We start from the raw sequence: 13,183 nt of genomic DNA on the forward strand, positions 1-13,183 counted from the left end.
GATTCCAGGCACAAGTGCTGGGGTACTGTTCTTAAAATTTACAGCACTCCATTTAAATAAGACAAATATCCCTTAGCATACATGCAGAAAAAATAAACATGTATATATGGTGACTTAACTTACAAATAGACATTTAACTCTGGAAGACCTTCTTTAGTAATATAACATACGGTCATCAGCAAATACAACTTAGAATACTGAGTATATTATGCCAGTTACCATCAGATTGTTAAAAATAAAAGGCAAGACTATAACCTGTGTAGGAATAGGGAGTTATGAGACTGAGTGTTATGAAATATACATTTCCATTTTCTCCAATTTCTATAAAATAAAGCTAGTCCACTGTCTATGATATGAATAACATTATAGCCTGAAAAATATTTAAGTTATTTCTTCTTGACATTTTATGTTGATTAAAAAGTGCCTTTTACCAGAAAGTGCTCAGTACTCATTTGAAGTCTTTCAAATCAAATAGCATAAACTGTTGACTTGCTGAGTATGCTGTTAAAAGAATGTGAGCTCTTCATGGACTCACGTGACAGCCATTCCCCACGTCTCAAAGTCATTCTCCCCAAGTGAAGCGTCTTTCAATTGACACGCCTGCTGCTAAGGAAGCCTGGGCAGCATCCCATGGGCTGCACACGCATCTGTAGCAGGCACCTGCTTACTCACCTGCTATGTGCCCGATTCAGGGGTGTGGCTCCAACCTGACCCCAGGCTCACTGTTCTCTCCATCTGGGACCCAGTATCTTCCTTCAAACACTAACAGTTTTATGCTTCTTCCTAATCCACTTTGGTTTTCCTTTTCCTGACACAACAATGTTAAATCTTTGCACGTTAATGGTAGTTTTGTCATAAATGGTGGGGTGGCCTAATGTTAATCTATCTATCACAGGATGTTTACAACAAAACATGAAATACTTACAACTTGGCCGGGCGCGGTGGCTCAAGCCTGTAATCCCAGCACTTTGGGAGGCCGAGATGGGTGGATCACGAGGTCAGGAGATCGAGACCATCCTGGCTAACACAGTGAAACCCCATCTCTACTAAAAAAATACAAAAAACTAGCCAGGCGAGGTGGCGGGCGTCTGTAGTCCCAGCTACTCGGGAGGCTGAGGCAGGAGAATGGCGTGAACCCAGGAGGCGGAGCTTGCAGTGAGCCGAGATCCGGCCACTGCACTCCAGCCTGGGCGACAGAGCGAGACTCCGTCTCAAAAAAAAAAAGACATACTTACAATTGGAAAACCAACATGTCCAGAAAGCTTTCACAGACAGACTCGGCAAAGCCCTTCACCTAACTCCTAGATACCTCCCAGCATCTACCTCTCTGTGGCTTAACTCATGGTGTACACTTTTTAAATTTATGAGCCTTAATTTCATAATTAGTCCAAAAATAGTCTGAAGACATAAATGTCTTCTCTCCCAAAATGCCTATTACACATGAGGCCCATGAGAACCAATTATTATTCTATGCCTATCATCCTCCCTCGCCTACGTTTTGGCTATCACAGGAAAAGCGACGCAGGCAAACAGCTTTGTTGGCCATGTTGACTTGGCAAATCAAAGCCACAAAAACGACCCCAGGCCTGCAGTCATCTCCAAAATCAGGCTTGGGCAGAGCAACAATTCAGAGGAACCGAGTCTTCCTTCGTGTTCCCTTAGATTCCCACTTCCTGATTGCTAACACTGCTTTCAACATTGCAATGGGGCAGCTGACTGTTCCAGTCACACCTGAGGTTGAAATCACACAGGCAGGAAGAGGTGACACGTTTCCTTAAACTAACCCTGGTGATGAAATGGCTGCGAAAGTCTGATTCTTGATGAAAAGAATATTTTGATAAAAGATATAAACAAAAGCGCTATGCTAGGAAGGATGCCTACAATCAGGGAATATCTGAGAAATAAAAGTTTTGTAGAACATGTTTCTCTAAAGTCATGCCTGATACCCATATTCCATAGGGAGTTTTAATATTTATATAAATATTACTATCTGACACCAGTGGTTTTCCAATTGCAACATAAAGATATGATTTTATAAAAGTAAACTAAATTTAAGATATAGCTTTTAAAAAAAAGGAGTACAGAAAAAAAGAAAAGACAGCTGGGCAAGGTCCTAGAACCTGGGAGGCCCCATCAGCTAAACCCTTCCGTGAAATGAAATTCAGGTGTGAATTTCAATCTTACCTCAATATCCAGTGTGAATACTTTGTTTCCAGCACATACGGCAACAACATGATCATCCGGGCTCAACTGTAAACACAGCACCTTTCCCAAAAGCGAGCCCATGACAGTCCCTCGAGGGACCAGCCCTAGAGTGAGTTTCACCGTTAGTGCCAGTTCACCAAATGCATTCAGCATTACATTAATCTGAGAAAAATACTGAGAATGTAACCCTCTATTCTAAAATTACTGAGAGAATGCCAATGAGCCTTTGATGTGATTTTGATTCTCTAAGAATATCAAAAATATTGGATATAGAGAAGTCTTCTGAAAACCTGGGGAATGCAGCACTTCCCTGCAGAGAATCCCTCAACATCAAAACAGGAAGACGCCTTCCTCTGGAGGCTGCGGTACCCACGCAGTGAGGGTCATACACATCAAACTGCATGTTTCGATGCTTCTCACCCACATCCAACCCCACGTCCACCCTCATGTCCAGGTTCAGCTAACATCAGTTGGAAGGAAGGGAGTAGAAGCCTATCCAACCGAGGCCTCCAGGGACTAAGCAATGGCAGGACACCCACAAGCAGCCAGGAGGTTCCCACGACCCGGACAACAAGTGCAGCAGCTGCAGCCTGATGCACAGTCCGTCATGCAAATCCACAAAGGTGAAGGAAAAAATGGCGGGCAAGGTCATCTGGTCCTAGTGTGCACCACGGACCTATCACCAGCAAAATGCAGATATACTCCACCCAGGGCCTGGCAGAGACACATGTGCACATGTCCCACTGCCACCAAGTCTACAGAGACACATGTGCTCATGTCCCACAGCCACCCAGAGCCTACAGAGACACATATGTTCACGTCACGCAGCCACCCAGTCTAGAGAGAGATACGTGCTCATGTCCCTACATAGAATACACAGGTTTATAGTCTCTTTGCATTTATGTTTTAACGTAATCCTCTAACTTCTCTATATAATTCCGTAAAACTCAAATTCCTTAATGTGGTCCCTACCTAACTTTTCAACTTTCTCAGATGAGACTCTCCTAACATCAGCACGCTCCAAGCACAGAGGCAGGTTCTCACTCTTCCCAGGGCCTTGGCACATTTGGGTCCATCTGCCAAAAGCACAGTCGCCTATCCCATCCCTTCTCACCCTCAGCCCACATGCCCCTCCCTGAGATCCTGTATCTCAAAGTACCCCCATGTATGTGCGTGCTGCCCTGGCCTCATCTGCCTTCTCCACTGCACACTCACAATTCATAACCACTCGGTCGCTGGCTTACACAGGGTCTCTCTCAAACTCTGAGCTGTGACTTCCACAGGATTTGGGATCAAGCCCTTCCTATTCACTACTGGTCTCCAGCCTGAAATATTACAGGTGCTCAAGAAACCTTGCTGTGCAAGAAAAGAATATTTCAACTTTCCTACATGTTTTCAGGTTGATACAAAATTGACAGTTCTTAAAATAAAAAGGGACATAAGATCAAAACCAATGAGCCTGTAAGATCAGCATAACACGCAGCAAAGGTCAGTGAGTCTGAATGGCCTGGTGCCCTTCCCATATAAAGCACCCTGCTTGCATGCCTGGTTTCAAGGTAAAGGGAATACAAAATTATCCCAAATCCCCCTGAGGGATTGGTGCTGCCCAAGAGTAACACCCTTGGGTGGCACCAAGTATACTGAAGGATGAGTTAGTCCTTTTGTAGGTTTTTAAAAACAAGTTTTAGATTTTCATTTACCTTGAAGTACTTTCTCTCTACATTCATCCAGGTTCCACATTATAATGTAATCCAGCGATGCCGAGCAGATTAGAAGTGGGTTCACTTTATTTCCAAAAGCTATAGCAGTAATTGGCTGATGGTGTCCTCGTAAGATTAGAAGCTGAGAAAATTAACAAAAATAAAACATAGATTATAGACAATATTTAAAAATAAGAGTATAACAACATAACCTCAAACCTAAGAAATTAAAAGATTGAGTTTTTCAAATACATTCATTTTACATATTCATTGTTAATTCATTTGTTAAAATCTCTGCTATGTACTACTAAATTATTCTTTCAACCATTTCACTGCTATTCACTGTGACACACACTAATAAAAAGATACAGGTTACCTCGTTCTTCCATTTCTTTATAACTTGTTAGTTAACCAAATATAGAATATGTCTCCACTACATGCCAGAAGAGGTAACAGCTGAGCTGAAAACTGAAGAATAAGGAGAGGAATGAGGGGTTGACAAAAGGAGGGGAGCAATGAGGTCCCAGGGAAAACAAGGCATGGGGTAAGAAACTGCTGAGACAAGGAAAGGAGTGAGAGGAGGCTGGAGAAAGGTGAGGCCCAGGTGTGGGGACCTTGGCAACTACACAAGGAGTGTTGATAGCACTCTAGGAAATTAAAATCCAACAAAAAAATGCACAATCAGAATAATACACTGACTAGATTTGTTTTCCAGGAACAAAACATTCCTAAAAGTATGGAGCAGACGAGTGTTGGGGGTACACTGGGCTGGAGAGACAGATGGGAATGCATGAAAACACTCAAGGGAAATCCAGTAGAGACCTGGACTAAGATAGTGACAATGGAAATGGAGAGAAGATGATGACTGAAGATTCCGTGACCAATGGATATGGAGGGATGGAGGGAAAAACAAAAGCAAAGGGATAGGGTGTGAGGTTAAAATCCTGGGTGAACGATGCCTCAAGAACAAAATACAAAGGGAAAATGGGATGGGACTAGGGTAGATCATGGTCCATTTGGTCCATAGTAAGTTGAGATGCTTATAAGGTGATGTTAAATAGACAACGGGCAGCTTGATATGAGAGATATCACCAGAGAATTCCACTTCTAGTAAAGGCAGGATACATCACCTCATCCGTACCAACCCTACTGATGAGAATTACAAGAAAAACTGGACAAAATTAAATATATATATACACACACACACACACATACATATACACACACAGAGACACACATTTTGAAGGCATCAGAAAGCAACCAAGTCATGAAGAATTATGATAACAAGATTACAGGGAAGAAAAAAAATGAGGGAAGTGACCCCAGCATCTGGGGTCACTTGTCCCATAAAGATATCTACTATAAAGAGAGTCTTCTGACAATTCCCCCAAGGCAGTTGAGGAGCTGAGATTCAAGGGGCTAAGGGCACAAAAACGGTATAATCAAATGAGTCATCTTCAGGGACACAAACAGAACTATCATATTGGGAGATGGGCAAAGATTTCTGTCACCTTACAAAGTAATTTTGAGAGACAGCTGACTGCCTTAATGTTGAGAACTCTACATTTTTTCCTGTAAAGAAATATGAATGGATTTTAGTAAATGTCTGCCTAGAATACAATCTACTAAGGTGAGAGGGATGGGCATGATGCTAAACCCCCTAGGCTTAGAATGGGAACCCCAAAAAAGACAAAATCCAAGGAGTAAAGATAACTGTCAATAAAACAATCCTCATAAGAACTGACACCCAGCTATGAATTGTCTTAATACCTGACTAGTTCAGGGTAATCCAGGATTGCCAGTGCCCTAAACATGACCAGTGACCAGAAGCTAACATAAATTTGATCTGGAAAAATGTAAGATAATCCAGAGTATCAAATCAGCTATACTTTTTTTTTCATATATAAAGTCCAGCAATCTAAAAAATAACCAGGGATTCAAGGAGACAAGACCATTTAGTCAAAAACAAAGAAAAATAAGGAATAGAGAAATGCAATGCCTACCAGTCATCCAGATAGACTTGAAACCAAACTAAAACTGATCCAAATGTTAGAATTACTAGACAAGAACATTCAAACCATTATTAAAAGTTTTTCCATACATTCAAAAGCTGAGGCATAGAAGATATTTAAAAGTCCCAAACCTAATTTCTGGAGATGAAAACTAGAATTAGATACCATTTCAAAAAACATTTAGTAGGATTAACCACATATTAGATGTTGCTGAGGAAAAGACTGGTAAATTTAAAGATAAAGCAATAGAAAATATATACAAATGAAAGAGAGAAAAAATACATTAATAAACATGAAAGAGTATCAGTGAGCTGTGGGAAACTTCACATGATCTGACATACAAGTAAACAGAGTCCACAACGTTTGGGATGAGGGGAATATGTGAAGAAATAATGGCTGAAAATTTTCCAAATTTGATGAAAACCATAAACCCATAGAACCTCAATGATAAAGTTTGGATGTCCCCTCCAAATCCCATGTTGAGATGTAATCCCCAGTGTTGGAGGTAGGGCCTACAGGGAGGTGTATGGGTCATGGGGGCAGATCCCTCATGGCATGGTGCCATCCTCATCGTGGTGAGTTCTCACAAGATCTGGTCATTTCAAAGTGTGTGGTACCCCCCCCCACCCCTTGCTCCTGTTTTTGCCATATGACATGCCTGTTTCCTTGGCCTTCCGCCATGATTGTAAGGTTCCCGAGGCCCTCACCAGAAGCCAAGCATTTGTTGGTGCCCTGCTTGTGTCAACAAAAGAATCAAACTCTGTAAAATATTTAAGAGTTTTATTTTGAGCCAAATATGAGTGACTATGGCACATGACACAGCCCTCAGGCGGTCCTGAGAATATGTGCCCAACGTGGTCGGGGCACAGCTTGGTTTTATGTATTTTAGGGAGGCATGAGACAGCAATCAAATACACTTAAGAAATACATTGGTGCCGGGCACGGTGGCTCAAGCCTGTAATCCCAGCACTTTGGGAGGCCGAGACGGGCAGATCACGAGGTCAGGAGATCGAGACCATCCTGGCTAACACGATGAAACCCCGTCTCTACTAAAAATACAAAAAACTAGCCGGGCGAGGTGGCGGCGCCTGTGGTCCCAGCTACTCGGGAGGCTGAGGCAGGAGAATGGCGTGAACCCGGGAGGCGGAGCTTGCAGTGAGCAGAGATCCGGCCACTGCACTCCAGCCTGGGCGGCAGAGCGAGACTCCGTCTCAAAAAAAAAAAAAAAGAAATACATTGGTTTCATTAAATACACTTAAGAAATACATTGGTTTCATTCAGAAAGGCGGGACAACTCAAAAGCTGGGGCTTCCAGGCTATAGGTAAATTTAAACATTTTCTAGTTCACAATTGGTTGAGTTTATCTAAAGATCTGAGATCGATAGAAAGGAATGTTCAGGTTAAGATAAAGGACTGTGGAGACCATGTTTTATTGTGCAGAGGAAGCTCGCTGCAGACTTCAGAGAGAGCAGGCTGTAAAATTTTTCTTATCGGACTTAAAAGGGTACCTGGCTCTTACTTGATTATCTCCTGGATCTGGGAAGGAATGAAGGAAAACAAAGGGGAAACGGGATTCCCTAGAGAATATGGATTTTTCCCACAAGAGACTTTGCAGGGCAATTTCAAGGTATGGCAAGGAAATATATTTTGGGGTTGAATATTTTTTCCTTATCTCATAATGTTATGCCAGAGTCAGATAGAAAAGTAAGTCATGATATATAGGGTCAAATAAAACCCATCTAATGATAATTTGTGGTTTGTAGGGCATGACTCCCTAGGCCCCTTAGGTAGGAATTTGGGCAAGATGAAAAATCAGAGTTTAGTCCTCACTTGTACAGCCCGCAGAGCCATGAGTCAATTAAATCTCTTTTCTTTATAAATCACCCAGTCTCAGGTATTTTGTTATAACTAAACTCTGACTTTTTTCTTCTCCTGCCCAAATTGCTATTCAGGGGGCTTAAGGATTCACATCCTAAAAACCATAAAGTCTCCTCCGAGGGGTTTTGTTTAACCCTATATAACGTGGCTTACTTTCCAACCTAACTCTGGTATAACATCACATGACAGATAAAGAAGGGAATTAAAATATGTTAACTCCAATTATGTTTCTTTACTATATCTTGACATAGGCCTGCGAAGCTGTCTCTTACAGGGAAAATCTACATTCTGCAGAAGATTCCCTTCCCTTTGTAGGCCACTAAGACTCTGGCATTTTTGAAAAGTCTAATAGATATTTACAATCTATTCTCTCGGAAGCCTGCCACCTGGAGGCTTCTTATGTATAGTGGGGACCTTGGTCTCCACGATCCCTTATCTTAACCCAGACATTCCTTCTATTGAGTCTAGGTCTTCAGACAATAACTTAACACTTTCAACCAATTGCAATTTAGAAAATTATTGAATCCACCTATGCCCTGGAAGCCCCCACTTTGAATTGTCCCACCTTTCGGGACCTAAGCAATGTATATATTACATGTATTGATTGATGTCTTACAGCTCCCTAAATTGTAAAAATGCAAGCTGCAGCCTGACCATTAGGCACATGTTCTCAGGACCTCAAGACTGTGCCTCAGGCCATTGATCACTCGTATTTGACTCAGAATAAATCTCTTCAAATATTTTACAGACTTTGACTCTTTCATTGACATAGCAATTCATGAACGGCCTAATACAGAAAATTGGTACCAAGAAGTGAGGCATTGCTATAAAGATACCTAAAAATGTGGAAGTGGCTTTGGACCTGAGTAACCAGCAGAAGTTGGAAGAGTTTGGAGGGCTCAGAAGAAGACAAGAAGATGAGGGAAAGTTTGGAACTTCTTAGAGACCGGTTAAATGGCTGTGACCAAACACAGTGATAGTGATAAGGACAGTGAAGTCTAGGCTGAGGAAGTCTCAGATGGAAATGAACTTACTGGGAACTGGAGCAAAGCTCACTCTTGTTATGCCACAGCAAAGAGCGTGGCTGCATTCTGTTCATGCCCTAAGGCTCTGTGGAAGCTTAAACTTGAGAGTGATGGCCTAGGGTACCTGAAGGAAGAAATTTCTAATCAGCAAAGCATTTAAGATGTCTCCTGGCTGCTTCTAACAACCTACAACCATATATGGGAGCAAAGAAATGTTGTAAAGCTGGAATTTATATTTAAAAGGAAAGCAGAGCATAAAAGTTCAGAAAATTTGCAGCCCAGCCATGTGGCAAAAAGAAACAGTGTTTTTGGTGAGAGGAATTCAAGCAGGCTGTGGAACAACGATTTACTTAAGATATTTGCGTAACTAAGAAGAGAACCAAAGGCTGATAGCCAAGGCAACCGGAAAAAGGTCTCCAAAACATTCCAGATATCTCGAAGGCAGTCCCTCCCATTATAGGCCCTGAAGCCTAGGAGGAAAGAATGGTTTTGCAGGCCAGGGCCTGCTGCCCCACACAGCCTCAGGACACTGCTCCCCTCTCCAGCTCTGGCCTCAGCTCAGAGGACCCCAGATACAGCTTGGGCTGCTGTTTCAGAGGGTGCAAGCCACAGGCCTTGGTGGTTTCCATGTGGTATTAAGCCTGCGGGTACACAGTGTACAAGAGTAAAGGAGGCTTAGCAGCCTCCAGCTAGGTTTCAGAGGATTTGTGAGAATGCCTGGGTGCCAAGGCAGAAGCCTGCTGCAGGAGTGGAGCCTTCACAGCGAGCTTCTACTAGGGCAGTGCCAAGGGGAAATGTGGAGTTGGAGCACCCGCCAGAGTTCCCACTGAGGCACTGCCTACTAGAGCTGTGAGAAGAAGGGCACCGTCATCCAGATTCCAGAATGGCAGATATTCCAGCAGCTTGCACCCTGCTCCTAGAAAAGCTGCAGGCACTCAATAACCAGTGAAAGCAGCCACAAGGGCTGAACCTTGCAAAGTCACAGGGACAGAGCTGCCCCAGGCCTTGGAAGCTACCCCTTGCACCAGTGTGCCCTGGATGTGGGACACAGAGTCCATGGAGATCATTTTGGAGCTTTATAATTTAATGACTGTCCTGCTTGGTTTCAGACTTGCACGGGGCCTACACAGCCCCTCGCTTTTGGCCAATTTCTTCCTTAGGAAATGGGAATGTTTACCCAATGCCTACAATCCCTTTGTATCTTGGGAGTAAATAACTTGTTTTTTATTTTACAGGCTCATAGGTGGAAGGACCTTGCCTTGTCTCAGATGAAACTTTGGACTTAGGACCTGGGACTTTTGATTGAGTTGATGCTGGAACAAGTTAAGGCTGAGGACTAAGCTCTGATTTTTTTTTTTTTATCTTGCCCAAATTCTTTTCTAAGGGGTCTAGGGAGTCAGGCCCTACAAACCATAAATTCTCGTAAGATCAGTTTTATTTGACCCTTTATATTGTGGCTTACTTTCCAATCTGACTCTGGCATAACAAGGAAGAAAATCAAAACGTTTTACCTCAAAATATATTTCCTTGCCATACCTTGAAATTGCCCTGCAAAGTCTCTTGTGAGAAAAATCCATATCCTATAGAGAAACCCCTTCCCCCTTTGTTTTCCTTCTTTCCTTTCCAGATCCAGGAGATAATCAACTAAGAGCCAGGCACCCTTTTAAGTCCAAGAAGAAATAATTTACAACCTGCTGTCTCTGAAGTCTGCCGTCTGAGAGCTGACTCTGCACAGTAAAACTTGGTCTCCACAATCCTTTACCTTAACCTGAACATTCCTTTCTATCGATCTCAGATCTTTAGACAAACTCAACCAATTTTCAACCAGAAAATGTTTAAATTTACCTATAGCCTGGAAGCCCCCGCTTTGAGTTGTCCCACCTTTCTGAATGAAACCAATGTATTTCTTAAGTCTATTTGATTGATGTCTCATGTCTCCCTGAAATATATAAAATGAAGCTGTGCCCCGACCACCTTGGGCACATGTTCTCAGGACCTCCTGAGGGCTGTGTCAGGGGCCATGGTCACTCATATTTGGCTCAAAATAAATCTCTTAAAATATTTTACAGAGTTTGACTCTTTTATCGACAAGACTTTGGGGGACTGTTGGAAAGACATGATTGTATTTTGCAATGTGAGAAGGACATGAGATTTAGGGGAACAGGGGTGGAATTATATAGTTTGCATGTCCCCTACAAATCCCATGTGGAGATGTAATCCCCGGTGTTGGAGGTGGGGCCTGATGGGAGGTTTTTGGGTCATGCCGGCTCATCCCTCATGGCTTAACGCTGTCCTCACCACAGTGAGTGAGTTCTCATGAAATCTGGTCATTTAAAAGTGTATGGCACCTCCTCCTGACCACTTGTTCCTGTTTTCACCCTGTGAAGTACCTGCTCCCCCTTTGCCTACTGCCATGACTGTTAGGTTCCTGCGGTCCTAATTAAAAGCAAAGCAGATGTTGATGCCACGCTTGTACAGTCTGCAGAACCATGAGCTAATTAAATCTCTTTTCTTTATAAATTACCCAGTCTCAGTTATTTCTTTATAGCAATGCAAAAATGGCCTAATACATACAAAAATAAGAAATATGAAGAAAAATACACCAAAACATAGGATGAACAAATTGTTCAAAATTGGTAATATAGAAAGTTTTAAAGGCAGCCAGACAAAAATAACCCACTGTATACATGGGAACAAACATAAAGATAATAATAGAATCCTCACTGAAATGATAGAAGAGCAACATATTAAAAACCTGAAGAAAAATCTGTCAAACTAGAATTCTCTACTCAATATAAATGCCTTTCAAAAACAAGGCAAAATAAAAACATTTTTAAACACACAAAGGCTGAAATAATTTATCACCATACTTGCACTGAAACATATGTTAAATAAAATACTTCAGGCAGAAGGAAAATGCTACCAGACGGAAACATGCATATACACAAAGGAATGAAGAGCACCAAAAATACAATTACGTGGGTAGATGTGTAAGATATTTTTCTTTCTTAAATTTAAGAGCCTTAAAATTAAAAAAGAAAAGGCCGAGCGCAGTGGATCACGCCTGTAATCCAAGTACTTTGGGAGGCTGAGGCAGGCGGATAACAAGGTCACGAGATCAAGACCATCCTGGCAAACATGGTGAAACCCTGTATCTACTAAAACTACAAAACAAAACAAAACAAAAAAAATTACCAGGCATGGTGGTGCGCACCTGTAGTCCCAGCTACTTGGGAGGCTGAGGCAGGAGAATCACTTGAATCTGGGAGGAGGAGGTTGCAGTGAGCTGAGATTGTGCCACTGCACTCCAGCCTGGGTGACAAGGCGAGACTCCATCTCAAAAAAAAAAAAATTAAAAAAGAAAAATGAAGGTATTTTTCTTATTGTTTAAATATCTTTAAAAGATCCCTGAATGTTTAACAAAAGTAATAATGGATTGTCAGGTTTGTAGCATACGTAAAAGTAAAATGCATGACAACAAAAACATAAAGGTTGTGAGAGAGGAAATGAAAGATATACAATACTAACATTAATGAAAATAGAAAGTAGCCAAAGATTTCTGAGAAAGAAATATTACCACCGGGCGCGGTGGCTCACGCCTGTAATCCCAGCACTTTGGGAGGCCGAGACGGGCGGATCACGAGGTCAGGAGATCGAGACCATCCTGGCTAACACGGTGAAACCCCGTCTCTACTAAAAATACAAAAAACTAGCCGGGCGAGGCGGCGGGCACCTGTAGTCCCAGCTACTCGGGAGGCTGAGGCAGGAGAATGGCATAAAACCCGGGAGGCGGAGCTTGCAGTGAGCTGAGATCCGGCCACTGCACTCCAGCCTGGGCAACAGAGCGAGACTCCATCTCAAAAAAAAAAAAAAAAAAAAAAAAGAAATATTACCAGGGATCAAAAAACAATGTCACTTTATAATAAATGAAGTGATTTCAAGAAGACATAAAAAATATTAAACACAAATGTGCTTAATAACAGAGTTTCAAAATACACAAAGTAAAAACTAATGGAAGACAAATAGATAAGTTCGCAATTAGAGTCATAGATTTTAATATGTCTCTTTCAATAACTGATTGAACAATTGGACATGAAATCAACAGAATATAGAAGACTTGAAGACTATTAGCCACTTTGACCTGACATTTATAAAACAAAAGACACAAACAAAATTTTCCTAATAGTGTTACTTGCAATAGTCAAAAACTAAAAATAACCTAAATTCCGACCAATAGGAGAATGCATAAAATATAGTATATCCATACAACGAATATTACTCAATAATAAAGAAGAATGAACTACTGAATGCAACAACATGGATCTCAATTATCCTGAGTGAAGAAGGCCAGACAAAATGAGTA

At 41.8% G+C, this 13,183-nt stretch overlaps 1 protein-coding gene across 12 annotated transcripts in view; it reads right to left on the minus strand.

The window, feature by feature from the left end:
• Window positions 1-13,183, minus strand: part of WDR27 (WD repeat domain 27) — a 240,763-nt gene that overhangs the window by 210,507 nt on the left and 17,073 nt on the right. For 10 of the 12 annotated variants that reach the window (XM_009206433.4, XM_031667588.1, XM_017958482.3 and 7 more), the window contains 2 exons: window positions 3,906-4,047; window positions 2,185-2,309 (listed from right to left, as the gene is read on the minus strand). In XM_009206433.4, the coding sequence (XP_009204697.2) occupies window positions 2,185-2,309; window positions 3,906-4,047 (267 nt within the window). Of the gene's footprint in view, window positions 1-2,184; window positions 2,310-3,905; window positions 4,048-8,829; window positions 10,636-13,183 lie in introns of those variants that run through there. The other 2 variants (XM_017958485.3, XM_017958489.3) reach the window with 2 other exon arrangements.

Source organism: Papio anubis, chromosome 6, assembly GCF_008728515.1.
Source record: "Papio anubis isolate 15944 chromosome 6, Panubis1.0, whole genome shotgun sequence".
Classification (NCBI taxonomy): domain Eukaryota; kingdom Metazoa; phylum Chordata; class Mammalia; order Primates; family Cercopithecidae; genus Papio; species Papio anubis.